Genomic DNA, 21014 nt, shown 5'->3' with positions numbered 1-21014 from the left:
TAAAGACCAGTGCTATTTTCACTGAGTTCAGTGAGATGCTTGGCACTGCTATCTGCGTGATATGACTTGAGTAGAGTAAGGAATAAATAACACAGCTGGGTTCACCTCTAAGGGCCAGGTCAGTTGAATTTTGTTTTTTTTAAAACTTATTTTTTGTCTTTAGGTTTGCTTGCTGTCAGGAGTCACATTTCAAACCCATGCGAGTTGTGCTGTATCCTAGTAACTGCTCTCTGAATGCTTATTTTTAACCAAGCTCTAAAACTTCTACAAGTCACACTGTTAATTAGCTGACACTGCATGGCCAGCAGTAAACATCACTATATCAGAATTTAACTGTCAGCTTTGTATTTGAAGTTGATGCTTCTAGTCCCCTGAGGGCGAGAAGGTATTTTAAAGAGAAGGGAAACAAGATGAGGCCGAGGTGGGGACAGTGAGAAGAGATGGGAAGACAAATCCATGGATGCTACAGGAAAATACAGCAACAAAAAAGCTCCTAAACGTTTTCCTCAGTGTTGTCCTTCGGCTCTGGAAGTCATTTCTTAGTAGAGCACAGAAAGACAAAGCGCGTAGAGCAGACAAAGTCTGTTCATTATTAGTGCAATAATTCCTTCCGTACGAGAACTAAAACAGGCTAGTTGTCAGTGAGGAGTGACACCCTCTGCGGTTTCAGTAGTTCTCAGTCACGACAAACGCGCTGTGATCCCTCCGCGTGCGGGCACCGCCTCCGCTGCCTTGCTGAGTGCTACCAAGCTTCCGCCTAATTCAGCCACAGAAAGACATCTCTTCCACAGCAACACCTACCGCCAGCTCCAAAACTGGGTAGTGAAGCTTAGTAGGGAGAAGCCCATAGTTGTTTTTAGCTGCTTGTAAAAAGGGGAAGCCACAGCAGGCACTGTAAAACAGAGCAGTAAATGGGTCTTGGGGAGCATCGTACCGTGCCCATACCTGGGAATTGTTGCAGCGTTCACCAAACAGCCTGGAACTGCTCCCAATGCCTGAGAGAGAGAGGGTAAAAATGGAGGAAGGACCTCCAGATGGAAGTCCATGGGCCAGCAGCGCAGTTGCTGTTCCGGGAGGCAGGCAGGAAGCATTACGTTAAGGCCATGCTTATATCTAGCTGTGCTTTGGGGCAGCTCTGAGGTTTTGCTCCCCTTCCTCCAGGTATCCAGCTGACAGACGGTGTCGCAGTCCTGTGGCTGAGATGGAGAAGTGAAGCTCGTGCCTGGGGCGGAGCTCTCCTCACAGGGCATGCGGAGTGAGCACACGTCTCTGCAAGCTGTCCTCAACCTCCTGGTCAGCCCTTTCTCTTCCAAGAATTGTCTGGGAGTCGTAGCTTTGGGTTCATAACTCGCTTCAACGTTCCCCTTGAAGGGTTTAGTGTAGCCCGGCCCCATCTTTAGAAATGCCATTTCCCTTGGGTGGAGGGATTTGGAACCACCTTCTGGCCAAGCAATGAATGGGATTTCTTCATAGTTCTGGTCCTTGCACAGAAAGCATTCACAGACCTGTCAGCACCTTACCTGTTCCCTGTCAGCAATGCTCCCTCCCTTGGACACGCTCTTCGCACGTGAGGCCGGTTTTGTGTGAGCATGCGAGTTGCCAGCTCTGCTTCTTACCCGCCTGTAAATAAGCATGTGGCTTGTTACTATTTCTTGATGAGGATTAGACGCAGTCCAAATCAGACATATTCAGGATGAGAATGGGTGTATGAGGAACAATATCAGCCTTGTCTTGGAGGCTTCTCTGATAAAAACTGGTGCTGGAGAAGGCCTGCATTAATCTACCTGTGGGAATCCTTTGTGCCAATTTTTATAGCTTTTTATAAAGCCTCGTCTTTTACTGCAGTTTGTTCTTTCATTCTGCCCTGTATTTCACAGTTGACATCAATATGCAAATGTCGGGGTTTTTGTCTGTTCTGAACACATTTTCCACCCTAACGCCCTTCTTTCAGGCCCTGGGGCAGATGGGACCCCCGCAGCGCCCTTCCCTCAGGCCCCGACAGGCCCTTGGCGCGCGCGTGCGGCCGGCGGGAGCGGCGGGAAGACGACGTCACCGCGCCGGGCGGTGCCGCCAGAAGCGCCCCGCCCCGCCCGTGCCTGCGCTCGGTCCATGGCCTTGAGTGGCGGCGCCGGCAGCCAATAGAGCGAGGGAAGCGGGCACGCTGCCTGTCCCCGCTGGCGGCGCGAGCGGCGTGGTGGCAGCGGCAGGGTCGGGGGGGCGCGGGGCGCGCCCCGGCGCATGGAGGCGATGCCCTGCCAGAACCAGCGGCTCGGCCCGCGGCCGCAGGACGAGCAGCCGGCGGCGGCGGCGGGCGGCGTCTCCCGGCTGATCCGCTTCGCAGAACCCGGCGAGGACAGCGGCTGCCCCAGCCCGGACAGCAGCAGCGGCGGGAATGGCGTGGCGGCGGCGGCACCGGCGATCCCCGCGGGGGAGGGCGGCGCGGAGCCGATCGGGCCGCAGCTGAAGCTGCTGCCCATGAACGACCAGCTGCGGGAGCTGCAGACGATCATCCGGGACAAGTGAGCGCCCGGCGGGGCGGGCGGCGCCCGGGGAGTCGCGTGGCGGCGGCGGGAAGCCCGGGCTGGGGGGCGCCGAGGCGGGATGTGCGGGGCTGAGGCGGCACCGCCGGCCGCCCTTCCCTCAGGGAGCCGCAGTCCCGCCGAGCCCGGCTTCCAGCGCCCGCTCCCGTGCGTGGCGCAGCCTCCCGAGGGATGCGGCGGCGGTCGCTGCCCGGCAGCCCAGTAGTCCCGGCCGGTGGCCGAGCCCGGGGGCGGGCGGGCCGGCCTCTCGGCGGGCCGTGCTGCCGTGCCGGGCTAAGGCGGCCGTGCGGCCATTTCTGGTGACGTGAGGCCGGAGCCGCGGGAAGGGACGGGACCGGGCCCCGACGACTCCCCTCCCTCAGCCGCCGGCAGCGCTCCCGGGGAGCTCCGGTAGCCAGCTCCGCCTCGGGGCCGACGGAGACAAAGGACACTAATTCGGCGCTTTTAAACCCTCGTACTGGGTTTTGGGGTCCCCGATGCGAGGTTTTTGCGCCCCGCGGCTCGGGGGAAGGCTCGGAGCTCGCTTGCCGCATCTTCATCGCCGTCGGAAAGGATATAAACCCCTTTGGAAGGGAGGCTGCGGCTTCTCGCCAGAGCGCGGTGCCCGCGGAGCGGGGCCGGGGCGGCGGGGGCCGCGCGCTGCGGGCGGGGGCGGGCGGGTGCGGCCAGGCCGGTGCAGGAGGGGCGCAGGCTGCGCTCGGAGGTTGGCAAAGGGCCGGTGCCGGGTTTGGGAATAAACAGCAGGGAAGTCACACGAGTTTGCTGAAGATCGGGGCTGCCCCGCTAAGGAAAATGTAAGGGCTAAGTCTTTGCAGTCTGTGTTAGTGTTCGGTGGGTTATTGAGGATTTTGGGCCAGAAGAGAACAAATCACAAGGGCTGACTGAGAGAGCTAGAAATAAGAAAGAAGATTGGAGAAAAGCGGGACTAGATGAAAGGAAGGTGAGCTGGAATCGGATGTTTGAGGAGCAGGGACTGGAACAAATGAGGCAGAAAGAATAGTTTTGGAACAAATTTGGGGATAGCATAGAGACTAGACCGTTGTGGGCTGGGAGGAATGGTGGAGACAGCATTAAGGAGGGAGGCAGGCAAGGGGAGAACAGATTGTTTGCTTGGGGCACATTACCTGAAAGGAGACTGCCTTTTTTGAAGGCATTCTTTTCCATTATTGTCACTTCGTGTCACCAGGAGTCCTGTCTGCCACCGTACCCTGTGAGACACGAAGGTGTTATTCCAGTTCTACAGATCTTAAGCTGAAGTGCAGAAACCCCTGCAAAATTGTGCCCCGCTGCTGAGCATCCAATGTGAGATGCTTAAGACCAAATGTTTCATTATGCTTGAGATAGCATCGCAGATGTCGAAAGCATACCTCCCACTGATCGCATTTGTAGCTTTGATTGTTCAGCACTCGGAAGGTGATATTATAAGGTATTAAATTTAGCATGCAACATACGACAAACCTAAGTAGCAGCCAGCTATTGAAGGCACAGTTTGCTTCGTGTGATGCAAGAACCGCCAGCAGACAGAGGTGTGAAATCAAGTTTATCAATAGTGTGATCAGGTTCTGAATAAAACTTTCTCCTCCTGCAAGGCGTTGGCATTCTAACACCTGCAATAACTAACGCACAGCACAGACATAGCTCTTCCCCTTGTTTCATATCTGCGTGGTCTCCATTTTGGTACTTCCTGGTTCTTGAGTGCTTAACTTTGTAGCTAATAACACAAATACATTTTTATCCCAAACTAATCATCATCTCTCAATACCTACATTAATTTTATTAGCTTACATGAACCATGTTACCTTAAACTAGTTTGGTTTTGGTTTTTTTTTTTTTAATCTTCAGAACATTGTGGAAAAAGAAAATCTCACTGTATGCAGGAGCACGCAGGTAGCGTAGCCTTGATATAAGGAGGGCAAGACCATAGAAAGCATCTCTGCCAGTGAGACTGTTTGCCTGGCAGCTTCCCTGCACAGCAGAAAGGGAAGTTGTAAGTGGGCTAAGAGAGAGAGGAAGTCCAGACTAGGCTTGGTGATGGCTTATAAAAGGTTTTGAGGTTAACGAAAAGGAAATAGCATATAGTTTTGAGATCTAGGCAAGTACTAGCAATGTGGTTACAGTACCCAGCTAGGGTTTTTTTATTATTATTTTGTTGTAAGTAGGTTTTGAACTCTTGCAAATACATTTAATAAGTTTCTTTTACAGTGAGCTTATCCAGCAGCTGGTATTTTAACTTCTAAGAGATGTTTTGGTTTTTTTTAGAGTTGCATCAGCTTCATTGCACAAGGCTTTGGTAAGGGGAAGTATAGAGTAGGACTTGTAAATAATGAATTACTCATAACAGCTGCAGTGATAGCAAACTGTGCTTTATTCTGAGCGCGACGCTGCCCCAGCAGTGGAGATGTAACGGTCGCTTCCAAGCTCCCTTCCCAACCCGCGAGGAAAGCTGGATGACAGCCTGCTTAGAAAGGCAGGTGCAGGCTTTGTACATAAGTACAGTAAGGAAATGTTATTTGTTACGTTCTGTCCCAGGTGGTCAGCTGCATCTCAGTAAGTAAGAGACTTCGGACTGGCCTATTTTAGTGTCTGCCATTCAGAAAGATGCTAAAATGTGCTCAGCTGCAAGGGTGAGAGAATTTCTTATGCACTGTTGCAGTAACCTTTCCCTGGGCAGGTGTGATCTGCCTTAAGAGACGACTGTATGACCACTGTAGCATTCAAACCAAGTGCTAAAAGAAAATCCTCAGACCTAGCATTGTATTTGTGAATGAGGAGCGATATGGCTGAGAGAAGCTACTGGTCAAAAAATCCGATTTAAACTGACAAAAACTGCATGTTCACATACACTGCTTGGGGAAGAGGGAAAAGCTGTCCCATGTACAGGGCAATTGGATATCTATCACTTAATCTTTCTTTCCAGATTAAAACAAGAACAGGTTACAGCAGAGCTGCCTTAACTCAAGGAGGATATTTGGATTACTTAATTTTGCAGAAAATGGATGTTCCAGGTACAGCAAATGCCTGAAAAGGTCACGAAAAGGGCAGAAGTTAAAAGGCAGGCTACTGGGGGGAGAGAAACAGAACAAAAGTGGGGAAAAAACAGTCAACTTAGGCCTATTACTGTGAAGTGAGGGCGGGAGAGCTTCTCCCAGTGCAATGCAAGTTAGAATCAGGCATGCTTACATGGAGCTAGGGATGGTCAGGCCAGATGCAGAAGACCTCAGGGACTCTGTTTTGTCCGTACTGTGAACTGCTCAGGAGAGTGGAAAGCTCTTTTCTTGTTCCTGAGAGGATTCAGGGAAATAAATCATGGCTTTTCAATTGGAATAACTGTCCAGTTTGTAAAAGAAAAACCCACCTTCACGTGGCCAGTCATCACGTCCTGTGGTGGGTTCAGAGGCAGCTGGCTGAAGCAGTAATGGCTGTCTGATAGACTAAAATGACCATGTATTTCTCTTTTGCTTCATTGAAGTTAACAAGAACTAGGTCTGCGTGCCAGAACGGGGGAGATGGATAAATCACCTCAACTTGGGTGTGTGTGGGTTTGTGTGGTTTTCCCTCAGGCTCAGTCACTTTTCTGTCCAGCGAATGCTCAATGGTGGGCAGATGCCTTTTGCACCGTGTGCTGGGTATGAATTTTGAGTCCTCTAATGGGATGTAAACTGATGCGTTCAAGTATCGAACAGCAGCCTCTTTCTAAGGAGGGTATGATCTCAAAGTCATTCCTGGCCTGCAGCTTAGAACCAGGGATCTGGAAGCTGAAATGAGTAGTGCAGCAATTTGAAATGTATAGCTCTGGCTTCTGTAGAAGCAAATCCATTAGCTCAGATCGGTAGCGTCATTTTAACTCCTGATTTAACAATACACATGATTTAAACGAGGTATTTAAAGGTAATTGTGTCTATTATGTGAGATCATTCTGTTGTGTTCTGCTAAGGCTGCTTCTTTCCTAGGGAACTGAGTGAACAACACAGAAATGAAGGCAGTAAAGCGAAAGGGCATGCAGTGCTGACTGCTGTACAGAGTAGGATGATTCAGGAGCGTGTAACTCGCTTGTGATGAGTAAAGACGACTGCTGCAGGCAGGAAGGGTGGGATCCCTTTCACAAACCACCCCCTAGCCCAGGCACTGAGGAAAAATTAAGTACTGAAGTACGTTAAGTACAGAATTGCTGCGGGGAGAACGTGGTCCTGTTCCCAGCCACATCATCTCCCCTTAATGGCAACTGTTCATCCGGTGCCTTAAGCGTTCTTACAAAGGCCTTTTACAAATTCTGTTTAGGGAAGCAGCTTTTTTTCAGTCGTGCCGTCACAGTACCCTGGGTGTCTCTCAAGAAGTTCTCTGTAAGGTAACTAGAGAAATAGGAATTGCTAAAGCGCGTCAGACCACGACCCGCATAGCCTAGAGCCGCATCAGTGGTTGTAACTAGGGCCAAGTGCTAAAGCAGGAAGAAACCCTGCAGTTACTTTGTATTACAGTACATTCCCAAAAAATTCTTCAAGACGTGCAGGTGACTTCAGTTGTACACGGACCACGCTTCCGTACCTTCAGAAACAACGTGAAACTAATATATATTGGTTGACACAATGTTCACGTTAGCCGCCTGCTACAACAGTCAGGTTTTAATGCCTTGCCTGTTTAGATGTTGCCTTGTTACTCGGTTAAGAAGCTGAAAGTTTCTAGTCTGCCATCAATTGTTACTTTCTCTACATCTATCTGGTATTTAAGGGGAACAGTTACTGTGTTTTCACATATGCCTTTTTTTTTCCTGGCCCCTAGCAATTCTCATGTGATGTGGGGCTTGAAATCTGGTCACAGCTTTCCAGCGGCTGGTGTAGGAGAGGCCTGTCATTGTCAGTATCACCGTCCTTTGTCTCTCATTTTTATGCACCCTTGTGTTCTGTTGCCCTCCTCCCCTCATCAAACAGGCGTGACTGACCAAGGGTGTTCAGTGAACTGTGTGTAAAAACATCTGTGCCTCTGTAAGGACAGAGTAGTCGATTTAAAGCCTAGTAATCTGCATTAATAACTCATACTATTCACTCAACGTGTATCGCGTTGCAGTCAAAACTGCAGTCGTGACGCTGGGTTTGTCTTACCACACGTTCAAGAAATAGGGCTATGTTTTCCGAAATGCCAGAGTCTGGAAGAACCTAGATGTGCCACCTACACACTTTGCTGCTTCCCTTTTAAAAAAAAATATTTATACACACCATAGATGGAAGTATGAATATCTTCAAAAATCTTAATAAAATCAGTTTGTGTGATCATAGGGTTTCAAGGGTTGTTTTCTGTCAATTTGGGATTGTTTTTCTGAGCACGGCATTCCTGCTTAATGTCAAAGAAGCAGGAAGTTAGGAATACCCTGTTGTTACCAGAAAGAAGGGAAAACCAAACCCAGCATTTTTAATAATGTGTTATTAGCAAAGGAAATAAATGAGATTATGTGGCTAAATTACCAGTTACCCAAAAAACAAGCAGACAAACCTCTTGACTTTTACTGCTGTAAACATAAGATACTGCAGAATCTTGGGGATTAAACGCAAAACTCTTTGTGGTATTTAAGGAGATGTCCAGGGTATCATGGTTTGAAAATGAGAGGGGTGTGCCTGCTGTGATTAATAGAAAAATTCACTAAAAAGGACCTGCTTACGATGCTGATGCTTTGTCTGTTTTTAAGGCTAGCGTGCTCTAAGTCTTGGCTCCGTAACTGGAAATTTGTCCTGGTCTTACGTAGTGAGAGTGGTCTTTATCTGGGAGGCAAGGTGTTAAAATCTGCTTTTAAAATTCAGGCTTTTAACGCAGCATACTTACACAGCACGTGGCAGGGGCAAGTGAGCTCAGTCTGCCCTCTGCATGGGCCAAAAGCCATGCCCTGCATGAGGAAAAAGGTGCACCCAAGCTAATAAGACGGCAGAGTTTTTTTCATGGGAATAGTCATTTATCCCTGCTCATTTTAGTGTCAAGTTCACTAATCTAGTCACACTACGAATTAATTCCAGATAAGATATCTATCCTGCTTATCAGGAACACACACCTGATAACTGGCGCGCAGGGCTGGGATCTGCATAACCATTGTCCCCAGGTTTCCGACTGACTTAAGAACGGGTGGAGCAAAGCTCCCTTGCTCAGAGCCGTAGGGAATGTGCCACCTTGGTGCACATCTGCGCTTTTGAGGTGTTTTGGGACGGAGCTGGACCGGTAGTACAGTGGAAAACCTACAGAGTATCAGCCTCATGTTTTCATGCTTTAATTGCTGCTGGTACAGTGCAGCAGCGCTGCCAGCAGCACGAGGCAAAGCCTTGCGTTAGCTCACTGCGTGTTGATCTTTGCCAGTTTTGTGTATGGTAGAAGACTTTTCTCTGAACTGCCTTTAGAATATGTTGTCCTTGAATTAATATTCTATTTAAGAAATGTTTTTAAAATTATTCCCCAATTTAAAATATAAATTATTACCTTTTTCAGGAAATCCAGTAGAGGAGACTTCGTATTTTCTGCTGATCGTCTGGTAGGTGAAGAATTTCTTCTTCTTGGTGTTGTTCTTTGTAACTCTTCCATAAAACAGGTCTTCCAGGCGTGAATAGTGGTGGTGTGAGAGCAACTTTTCTATACAAAGGAAATTGCTGTTTGACCGCAGCTTTCTGCGTAGGGACTTCTGCTCTCTGCTATGGACTACTTTCATCTCAGAGGGTTCCAGAAACCATGTTATTATCAAACACAACCACTTCAGTAGAGAGAGCAGTAGTAATAAGAGAATACTGTTGAAAAACAGATGCACAGAGGCTAGAGATAATTCAGTTTTACTTTGAAACAGTACTTCTGATCTTGTGGACAGAGCTGTACAATTTCTTACAGTCTAGATGTTAACAGTTGCTTGCATGCAGAAGTGCCTCCTGGCACTTGCTGTGGATTAGATTAATAGCTCTGGGTGCATCCACGCTGGGAATTTGTTTTTAGCCATATGGTAGTTACTAGCAGGGACAAAGCAAAATTTGAAGTTTTCACACATTTAAGTAAGTCAGAACAAAGACTACTGGGAATGCAACATTTAAATTACATGCTTGAAGAAACCCACAACACTCACGCCCACACGCATGCTGCCTTGTATTCATGAGGGTGTTTGCTGCTTGCAAATCCCCATGCATTAATAAGGGAAGTCTTTCTTTCCACCCTCTAGCAAAGATGAGTCCAGAGACCATGCGATTACCAGCACAATCTGCTACAGCAGGCAGTTTTCCTGTGATGAGCCCAATCTTAATCCATGCCTGATCCAGGCTTGCTCAGGGCTTAGATATGACCACAACCTAAGATTGTGACTGCAGTGCTTTTTATCTTTGCAGTTTTTCTACTTTCTCCCCCGTCTTTCCTTTCTTGAGGATGTTTCTTGCAGACCCTCTCACCAAGAACAGTAAAGGCCCAAGCCAACAAATCCCACCACCCATAACTCATAGCTCAGCTGACTGACTGGAGTGCCTTCTTGGCCAACGGTACTTCGTAACGGACAGGTGGAAGGTCGCAGCCCCGGGCCCGTTCTGTGCCAGCAGGTCTCAGCAGATACCATTTAAACAGACACATGTCCTTTACAGTCCATTGGACGAGTAGGAGCAGCCCAGGAAACATCCACCACCTGCGAAAGACTAGCCCAAACTATCTGTCATTCTTCCTGGGTTTTGTGGGTTCAGGTTCTTCACGTGCTTAACCGCACAGGCAAGATTCAGGAAGCCCACAAAGGCCAACACCAGCAGTCGCACACATTGACAGGGTGTGGGTCTCCAGTGCAGGGGTCGGGCCCCTTCCCCACCAGGACTCCTTTCACAGGAAGGGTTTCTGGTTAACATTCTCATTTGACCTTCTGTTAGGTTCCCATCATGCCACACCCTTTAAGGAGCATTCATTCCTGCCAACTTCTTTGACTTAGAGAAGCACTATATTCCTAATCTGTATTTTAAAAAAGAAATAAAACAATGGCTATTCTAATACTGACAGGAAAACCCTTAAAAGTCTTGGCTGTACCTTATCGTCACGAATCAGTGCGAAGGACCTCGCGCACGTACCTTCTCACTTTACTTGAGGTCCTGCACCATCCTGAGGGAAGCACCAATTTTTTCCCCCCCTTGCTGCTAGAAACTGCAGCTTCCAGGCAGTGAGTTAAGTTCAGGGCCTTGTACCAGCGCCTTCTATGGGCTGGCCAGCATTTGCTGGTCGTGCAGATGTTTGCTACACAACCTGCTAGTCTGCTCTCCATTTTGTAGGAGGAATTTTATGCAAAACAATACACAGGCCTATCTCACTTTCTGTACGTTATTCCAAGGTGTGGTGCAGAACAGCTACAATTTCCTGTGGGACATGGCCTGTACTAGGTGGGGTGCAACCATCATCAAGACCTGCTGGTTTTCCACCCAGTTAGCAAACAGAGCTTAGTGGCAAGATGCAATACATGAAGAGAAGAAACATGTGTGGGATTGTAGGGTAATAAAATACATCTTGTTGCAGAGAGAAAATGAGAATGACGTTAAGCTTGCTCCTGGCTTGGCAGTTGTTAGTGGCAGTGTCTCACAATGTCACCGCAGGAAGAGGTCTTGAGGGATTCTAAAGCTGATGGATTTCTGGCGGTACAGTTTTTTCTTCTGGCAGCTTGTTTCACACGTGAGGGGATGACACAAAGATTCTGTGAGAGAATGGAGTTAACAGGCAGTAAGGGTTAGCAGGGAGTGTCTGAAAGTCACTGCCAGTGCTGTGATCCTGAAGCTGAAAGATGTGTGGTTAAAGACACGAGGCCGAAGACAACCATCTTGTGTTTGTGAAGGAGGAGAGGCAGCTGTGGGGAGTGAGCCTCTCTCACAGGAGACAGTCGGTCATTGTGACTTGCAGTAGCAGATACCTGGACAGGCAGACCTCAAAGGGGCAGCGAGACCAGTCTGAGAAATGCTGGCAGGCAGCTCCTCTCGGTGCAGAAGGCTCACACTGAACCCTCGCGTGTGTGCTGCCCAGCACCCATGCGCCGAGGAAGCATTTAATTGATGTTGCTTGCAGGGTTGCTGTAGAACTGGTGAGATGCTCGCAAAGCCCACAGCGCTTTTACTGAGACCACCTGAGAATTTTTTTCCAAGGCCTGGCTCAGCAGCAGGGACATGGTAAGCTAGGCCCAGCCCTGTGACGTTAAGCTGGTGCTGCTGCACACCAGCTGAGTGGTGTCATTGCTCCAGAATTGATTTAACTTCTGGTTTCTTGGCTTCACCTTTTTCCAAATTGCAGGCAGGAGGAAGAGGTGTAACATGCAGCTGCAGAAGATCACAGATACCTTTTGGGGTGGCTCTAAAAGGGCTCCCATTTTTCCAGCCTTGTCCGGTCAGAGCAGCACCACCTCTGACAGCACCTGGCTGGTTTCCTTAATTAGTGATTACACCTCTCCTAAAGGAGCCTCCTGTCAGCCTGCTTTCCATAGCCACCTATAGCCAAATTCCTCTGTTCAGGACTCTGAGGAACTGGTCAAACCTGATTTCTTCAGTGGTGTTTGAGTGTGGTTAATTGGCTGAGAAAAGGTAGATTTCACTAACATTATCTTATCCTTGAAATGTTTATGTGGTAGTTAGCTAAAACTCCTTGGACCTCTATTCACTGTTGGTTTTGCTAACAGATCTTGTACTAATGAAGGTTTGAAGCAAACAGTATTTCCCTTTGCTTAATGCAAAGGCTCTGGGGTAAATATCAAATGTAGAACTGTAATAAATGAGCACACTGATATATCAGCATTAAATGCTTAGTCTAAAACTTCAGCATAACTCCGTAAGCTTTGAGAGATTAACTAGGCCTGCTAGAATTTAACATCCCTTTTAGCGTCGTTTTTTCCCCACCAATTAAAAATAGATGTTGTTATCGATAACTTTAATTCATGGTTTTAACTTCTGGTCAAACTCTTCTACCTTGGGACCAAAGCTTTACTCCCCTGCTTCATACGGGGCCATAATAATACCTGTCTCAGCTTCCAAGCAATGGCAGCTGCCTCTCTGGGAGAGGAGCAGGGCTGCTGGTTCTCAGGGCCAGAGAGAAAAGAGGTGGGAATCATAATCCTGGGGCGTGAGCTGGCAGAAGGCGTAGTGCAAAACTGAATGTTTTATCAACACTGACAAGTTTAGAGAAGAATCCTTCCCAGCCTCTATAAAACATGGATATGTGTAGTAAACCCAAGGAGATTATTTGCCTGTAGACTTTCACTAGTTTACTCTATACTTTTGGCAGATAACGTGGAGCGATGCTAACCCTGTCAGCATGACAGCATAGTGGAGAAAGAGCCCGGTGTTCAAAGCTGGCTCATAGGTTGGCTTTTTTTGGGTGAAATAATGTTAAAAAACAATTGTGTACAAATGTTCCAGAAAGCTAAAGTTAAATCAGGTATTTCTTGGCTTGTTTATGTGAGAAGATGTGTCTTTCAGTAGAAGAATACTGGTGGTTTCAGCCTCAGGATTAAAGTGCCCGACTCAAAACCCCTATTTGCAGAGAGATGGGAGGAAGAAGAGGAAGAGGAAGGTAGTAGAGCTGGCTTCCCTACGTATGCTTCCTGGAGCCACTGAACAGGCAACGAGCAAAGCACAGAGGGGACTGACAATCAAGGACCTGTTTCCCACATGCAGCTTCACTACAGTGAAAATACTACCCCATGAATTGCTTTTTCTGGCTTTTGCTCCCATTACGTGCCCCAGCTGCACCCTGTGACCCCTTCACTGGTTCAGTCCGACCACCGCCTCTGAATACGGCTACCGCAAACCCAGCTCTTGGGGAAAAACTCATACTAACATGACTAAAAATATCTTCAAAGAGGGACTGTTTCTGATTCCTCGTAGAGGCTGCCTGTGTGATAGGAACTAGGGCAGAATGGAAGAGCAGAAAAAAAATCTTCCCACCTGCTCTGCCCTGCTTCTGGAATATGAAATGTCTGAAGCGAGCAGTATGCAGTCCCAGGAGCAATCACCTAATTTCTGCCATCATAGGGTGACTTTGGCTTAACAGGTTTCGTCTTTGGCTCGGCAGTAGCTTTCCTCGAGCAGTTCTGGCCTGTGAGGCTCTGGCTCGCTAGCAGAGAGAATTTTTACATCTCTAATACCCAGAGCACCTTTCAAGGGCACTCATTCTGGGTTCAGATGAATGTGTTTCCGTGACTTTGCCTGGGCTAGAGCTGCAGGGCCAGCACCGGGGAGAGCTGGAGGGGTGCGTGGCTTACTGTGTCCCTGCAGAACTGGGCCGTCTGTGCTGTGTGAGAGAGCATCCCACAGTAACCACAGCTGGCAGGGGCCAGAAGAAGGAGGTGATAAAGAGATTTCTAGAGCTGCTGACTTCTCTTTGGGCACTGGCTGGTGCATTTACATTGCTGCAGCTCCTGTGGCTGCCCTTGGCAGCCCCGCTGCAGGATGTGAGAATCGCCCTCAGAGCCTAGCTGATGGGGGACTGAGAGAGGGCGAGTTGTCCCTTTTTCTCACTAGTATTTTCTTCATTCAGCAAGACAAAGTTGCATTGTTGCTGCACTCATTTGTGGAGGAAACAATTGCCTGTGATGCCTGTGCCCGGCAGCTAAAAGTGAAGTTGGTTTTATGATTGCCGATGAACCACCCCCCTTCCCCCAATTTTGTTTTGTAATGCCTTCATTTGATTGGTGGGCAAAACGTAGGCATCACCCCCAACAGGTCTCTAAATTCAGTCCCTAACTACTATTAAAGAGAGCCTTTTGGACCCTTCAGGCTGTTAGGTGTTCACCTGGTACTTGTGACAACTACTAACACAGAGTATCTTATCTCCCTAGATAACAAATCCCTTTGGGCTGACTGATCTCTTTGGTTCTACAGATCAGACTTGTGGTTGAAGAGGGCCTGAATCAGCTGCCATACACAGAATGTACCGTGACCACGCCAACAGGTATGTGGGAAATTACTCCTCCCCTAGGTAGGACTGGAAGCTTAACTAACGTAAAAAAGGATGGAACTCTTACAAGAATCATAGACTATCTCGAGCTGGAAGGGATCCATAAGGATCAAATCCAACTCCCCACTCCTCCCAGGAGATGCTCCCTGAACCCTGACAGGCCTCGTGCCGTGACCACTTCCCTGGGGAGCCCGAGGCCGAAACAGTTCAACATTCAGGGTAGAGTACAGAGTTAAGGTCCCTTCCGGAATTTAAAAAGCCAGGAATTGCGTAGCAACACAGCTGAGCAAAACGTACCGCCTTAATAGTTGTCATTTTACTAAGGTTTTACACTGGTCTTGCAAAACTGTGATGAAAATTTACCAGTGTACGTGCAAGATCAGTTTACTTGCCCGTACTGCAACAGTGAATTAAAGCTGATGACATTTCACATGACCGTTAAAGTACTCGGCGCAAGCAGTTTTGCCATGCCAGCCTAAATCCCTCTCTGTTTGCGACTGGGGGGCAGCTGGGAGTAATGATAACCAGGAAATAAAAAGCGGCTGTGTTGACACTAGAGGGAAGCCTTTGCAGTAGTTCTGATTTGCTCCCATTAGCTGTAAAGACACACAAGCTTGCATGCGTTACTCAGAGGCAGCTGCTCAGTGCATCGGCAGCTCAAGTACGTGCCGTGAACGTGCAGCGCACCTCTAAGACGTGCACCAGGCGAGTCCTCTTCCCCCGAGGCTGTCATCTGCATTTCTGCAGGGTGAGAGCAGCTCTACCTTCGCACCCCCCTTCCCCTGTGCCCTTCGCAGTAAATCATTTGTATGTCTTTACTTTTAGTTAGAGAAAAGATGGACTGAAAACAGTCAATTCTGAAACCAGACAGAGTTTAGGAGGGTGCTCGGGAGGCACCGTCACTTACCTTTGCTCCTCTTTAAATAAAGCAGGTACTTTACTTCTTGAGCACTGGCGTCACATCTGTTGCAGGTCAGTCGGTGGCGGGTAGATTGATGACCATCTTCTCCCTGCATTGCACAGTGAGACTGGCAGGTCACCTGCAAGTAGCATCACGGGGAAGCCCTCCAGTTCTTCTGGAGCAGGCTGCCGCCCTGGGCAAAGGGAGTCTCGGACCTTTCCCTCTGAGCACACGTCGCCTTGGTGAAAAGCCTGAGTCTCCCGCCCTTACTCCTAGCCGTGCTGCGGAGCCTCACTGTCTGGAACTGCCCTAGCGCCGCAGTCGTGTGTTTGCCCTTTCGCTCAACACTGTGCCAGTGTGGGAGCTAAAATGGCCTCAGCCGAGCCCTCCCAGGAGGAAGCGTCCCTTGAGAACTCGGAGGCCTCTGCATGAATTCCTGCCTAGCTCTACTGAGCGCTTTCCCTCCAAGCATTTGTAAGATGCCCTAAGCACAGGTGATCGCTGCTCTTCCGGGCTCAGGACAGCACACCCCTCAAGGCCCTCACTGAACCTATTCCTCCTCCCTCAAGGGAGCCTTCTGGCTTTTTTCAGTCACGCAGGGGAATACGCAGCACCTGCGAGGGCTGTCACAGCATGTTCTTTCCAGCAGCTGTGCTGGGCGAGCTTGTTACCTGCTCCTGGGGTTAGAGCTGAAGAACTACGACTAGCACGATCTTGCTTTGCTGTCTTTATCTCTGAATTAACGAGAAACCCGAGCTGACAGTACTGATGCTCATACCTCTCCCATGCGTACCACTGCCCACTTCTTTCTTTCAGTGAACAAGAACACAACGACCGTAGCACTGTAGCATGATATTTCAGTTCTGACCCCCCCAGCCACAGCGCAGGACTGTGGTCACCTGGCTTCTCTGGGGACATGCTGCTTACCTTTATTTTGCAGACTGTCCTTCCTTTAAAATAGTCACAGAATACCTGAGTTATAAAACACATACTTGGAAAGGATCACTTAACTTCTCTGCTGGTTTTCTGACATGACTTTTAAAAAACCAAAAAGCACAAGTTCTTTGCCCATTATGGTGTGGCCCTGTTCTCATTGCCTGTTCAAGGGCTGCAGGATATGGTGTGCAGACAGGGTCGTGCCACCTGAGGAGAGATGTGGTGCTCGCCGCTGTCCCCTGGGTATTTGGGAAAATCTCGGTTCTGTACACAACATGGTTGCTTAAAACAGCGTCCTTGAAAGGGACATTAAGATGGGGCAGGAGGGAGCGATCACTGCCACTGATGCCTGGTTTCTTTCCTCTCACAGGACACAAGTACGAAGGAGTCAGATTTGAAAAGGGAAACTGCGGGGTCAGCATAATGAGAAGTGGTAGGCAGCTTCTGGTTGTTGAATGAGCGCGAATTAAACCAACTCTGAGCAACTCCCTTTCAAAACTATGCAACAGCGCTTCTCTACGGCAACGTTTTACCCAAACCTGCCGGCTGTTATTCTTTCTTAGGTAGCCTTGCCCACAGAATGGCACGCAATACGTTCCACTAACTTTTTAGGAGCCAAACAGCTGCAGCAGACGTCATCTGGCTGTGAGCGGCCAGGCCAAGCGTCCGTCCCTGCCGGTCGCTGACTAGCTCTGCTCAGAGACAGGTCTCCAGATGCACCGTGCTCGCTGGTGGCACAGTCGCTGGCATTTTGCCCAACGCCCTGGAAACCCTTGTCTCCGTGATGTAAAATCCAGTGGCTCCACAGCGTCCTGCAGTGCATTTTGCCCCGTGGTGCCTCTGGGCAGAGCTCAAAGCTGTTCTCCAAACCCCAAACGGTTGTTTTGACGCTGCCAGCTCTCGCCCGTGAGAGCTTCGCACTGGTGTCTGGGACCGCTGAGAGCCAGGAGCGAAGTAACACCAAGTAGACTCGGTTTTTTGTCGAAACAGAAAAAAGGAAAATAGCTTCAAGTGTTTTTAACACTTAGAACCGAGAAAAAAAAAAATCTCCTTTTTAGGCCTCGTCACAATACAGTATTGGGCCTGTCCAGTCAACTGTAGCGTCTTGCAATTGTGCCGCCTCTTCGCGTGTAACAATTTGTTGGTTTTTTCCTTCCCGCTGCTCATTTTGAGGAGAGGCGATGGAACAAGGTTTACGAGACTGCTGTAGATCAATCCGCATAGGAAAAATCCTGATACAGAGCGACGAGGAGACTCAGCGAGCGAAAGTGTACTACGCTAAGTTTCCACCAGACATTTACAGGAGAAAAGTTCTTCTGATGTACCCAATACTAAGTAAGTGCCTTTCATCGTTAGGTACCGTCAGACGCAGCTGAACGGTGAGCGTGCTGAATGTACAGGAAAGTTTCCAGATTTCAGGGGCTTTGGTTAGGTTTTTTGCTTGGTTTAGGTGACACAGTAGGGAATTCCTCAGGCTGTGCCAGAATATGTATTAGCCCGCCTGCACCAGCATGAATGCAGGGCAAATCATGTGGGCATGGCTGTGCTTGGAGAAAGGCTGAAGCATTAAGGCTTGATATAAATTTAATTTCTTAAATTTTGCCATGAGAAAAGACTCAAAGAGTATTTTTCTCATGCTATTAAAAGACATTTTTGGATTAATATCCTAGAAGTAAATTACTTTAAAATTAAATACCGTTAATACCAGCAAAATAAAAACAAAATCTGGTAAGTGTGGTAAGGAGTTTGTCAGAATTAAGTAACCTTTCCAGTCTAAGATTTAATTCTGGTTCTCCACATGGAGCGCTTAATTGCCATTTTACGATTTCAGATGAGCTTTATTGCCTCAGGGCTTTAATAAAATCCACCGACTTTGGTGGTTAAAGCCTGGCAGAGTTGGCTGCTTCAGAGGAGAGACGAAGCTCCTTCATCAGGAGACCAACGTTTTCTACAATTAATACATGCGGAGCTGATAGTTTTCCAGTGGGAAGGGCCAGTGTCAGCATTCAGTGACGCCCCAGTGTTAACACGGATAGCCTCGGATGGCCTAGGACGAGTTCTTCAACTGGGCGGGGGGTAAAAACCCTCCCTTTTTCCCCTTTCAGGTACCGGTAATACCGTCATCGAGGCTGTCAAAGTCCTTGTAGAGCACGGCGTACAACCGAGTGTCATTATCCTGCTAAGCCTATTCTCCACACCTCACGGTAAGTTGAGGGGGCACGGGGGGGGGACAGGACCGTGAGCACAGGTACATTTAATTGGGAAGAGCCACATTAGCCCTGCGCTTCAGAGCTGTTCCTTTGAAATAACGCTAGCAGCATCGCTTTGCTCACAAGAGAGGGGTTTTTTTTAAGCTAAATTGTAAAACCGAGGGCGAATGGCGATGTGTTTGGTGCGGGCAGTGCAGTGGGTAGCAGGAAGGAAAAGGCCTGTTACACCTAATGGTGGAACTGCCAGTGGTCAGGTACTGCCAGAAGCAGGAATTTGCAGCACGCAGAGTGCTTCGGTGGCTCACGAAGCAATGCCAGGCCTGCTGTGGCTGGCGGTGGCTGCTCCGCCACCAGAACACCGCTTCTGTAAGGAGCTGAGGTGAAGGAAGCGGTAGGACTCTCCTGTCTGCGTGGTAAAGAGCATAACTTGTAAAAGGGGATCCAGAAAAGGACCATCTGTACCTGTGACGTCGGAGAATGGATCTTGGGCGTTGTTTTAAAAATAGGCTGTGGCAGAAATCACTATCAAAAAAGTCAGCAGAACTGCAGAGAGCTATTCCTGGCAGTCTGTAACCGCGTTGGTGACTAGATTGGGTGTGTACCTGTACGGTAAAGAAAAAAACAAATAAGAAAACCCAAAAAAACAAGTTCAGGAAGTGTCGTCTCATAGACAGCCAAGGCAGAGAGAGGAAGCGGTGATGGAAGAGCAGAGCCTGCCTTACCTACGGAATCCTGCTAATCGTGATTTAACAGGTGATGCTGAAATCCAGCTGCGGCGCTGTAGTCATTGTTGCCTTTGCCCTCTCTCAAAAGGTGCCAAATCTATCATCCAGGAATTCCCAGAGATCACAATTTTGACTACTGAAGTTCATCCTGTTGCACCAACACACTTTGGACAGAAGTACTTTGGAACAGACTGACACACCCAGAACAAACGGAAATGACTGTATGATGTGACAAGGTTTTGGGGGTGTTTTTATCTACCTTTTATTATTGCCGAGTTGGTTGAGGGCATGTTTAAAAACGTTTTTGGCCAAAGTGGGAAATACTTGACTTAGATGGGGGGGGTCAGTTACTGCCCGAGCGCTGAATCAGGTGCAGTAACAGTGCCCTCTGTCACTGCAAAGTCCAGCATCTCAATGTCGGGGTTCTAGAAACTGCTACACTCTCTGCTTTAACTTATTTATTCTTCTGTAGCCTGTCTCGTGGCTGCTTGCAAGAGCAAAATAAAACAACTGAATCAAAGGGCTGTACGTCGTTTCTAGCAGTAACGTGTACATCACGCCAGGTCAGCTGGTAGAGCCGCTCCTAACACCTCCAAAGCGGACGGATTTGGAACCCAACGTCATTCTTCGCAGCCACGTGGAATTTTTGGTGGAGTTTTCAGTCTTCAGACGGTGGCCGAGAACTAAAGCTACAACCCTTTGAATTTTGCAGATGAGTTTCAAGTAGTAAAACACCCACAGTTGTCTTGCCCAATGGTACCGAGTAAAGAGGCTTCCTGCTGCGGCGCCAGGGCGCTGGCAGACGGGGGAGTGGGGGGGTGGGTGCAGCACGGTCAGCAGAAATTCTACACACACGGTACTTAAGTTCTGTCTGTTCAAACTTTTGTGGTTGAAGCGCTATTGCTAACCCTTTTAAAGAAAAGGAAGCTGGCGGCGAAAAGCTGAACTCGGTTTCTAGCTGTTTGCAGAGCAACAGGGCTTAAAGTCAAAAGACAAAGGTGGCCCCCGTGGCTTAGCGCCCCTGTAACTGCGGTAACTTATTGGCCGCGTTAAACAAACCTGCAGCCAAATACGCTCGTTCTCTGGCTTTAAATCCCCTGGCACCAAGTACCCCATATCTTACCGCACTGTGTAACTTTGGGAAAATGTATATAATAAGACAATATAGTCCCTTATCTAAGTATATCCATATTCCAGAGTGCCGGTCAGCGTGTGGTCACACGAGGCGTGCTTCGCCAGAGGAGCGGAATGCAAAGGCCGGGGCTGCCCCGACCAACACCTCCTTGAACAAGGCGTAGGTTTTGACACAGATCAAGAGCCTTCCCCACTCCAAGCAGTAATTTCAATTAATTAAAGCTGTGTCAGGCTTCCAGAGAGAGAACCTTGAGCCTGAGCTCAACTCAGTCCTAGGAAATAACCATTCACAAGTACAATAAATTAGCCAAAAATGGTTTTAATGCAGTCCTTGCCTGCAGTACGGTCTAATCCGGGCAGGCTCTCTAGTATAAACAATAACAGCAAATGACAAAGCAGAAGGTACAGGATACTCAGCTGTAGAAACCATACAAACACTTGGAAAACGCTAGTGAAACAGACACAAAGCATTCATAAGAAAGTAAGTCAGCATGTTTGTCGGACAGTAAAAACGAGTATCCAAAGCTTCTGTAAAAACCCAGTTGATATCAAAAGTCTCAATGCTGGCAGCAGCATTCAGCTGCTGAACCCGACCGAGCAGCCCAGGGGTTGCCAGCAGACTATTGGTGACATTCACTGGAAAAACATTTACTTCCTA

The 21014-nt window shown here is 48.5% G+C and overlaps 1 protein-coding gene across 1 annotated transcript; it reads left to right on the top strand.

Moving 5' to 3' along the window:
* Positions 1–2134: 2134 nt before the first annotated feature.
* On the top strand, positions 2135–19742 carry LOC104043154 (uracil phosphoribosyltransferase homolog). Its single transcript, XM_064463402.1, has 7 exons — positions 2135–2519; positions 9003–9045; positions 14375–14444; positions 16658–16720; positions 17461–17622; positions 18393–18491; positions 19311–19742. The coding sequence occupies exons 1-7, from the start codon at positions 2239–2241 to the stop codon at positions 19415–19417; spliced, it is 825 nt and encodes a 274-aa protein (XP_064319472.1). The 5' UTR covers positions 2135–2238; the 3' UTR covers positions 19418–19742.
* The last annotated feature ends 1272 nt before the right edge of the window (positions 19743–21014 follow it).

The sequence above is a fragment of the Phalacrocorax carbo genome, chromosome 11 (genome assembly GCF_963921805.1).
Source record: "Phalacrocorax carbo chromosome 11, bPhaCar2.1, whole genome shotgun sequence".
NCBI lineage: Eukaryota > Metazoa > Chordata > Aves > Suliformes > Phalacrocoracidae > Phalacrocorax > Phalacrocorax carbo.
The sequence above is the reverse complement of the archived record's forward strand: the minus strand, read 5'-3'. Positions and strand labels throughout refer to the sequence as shown.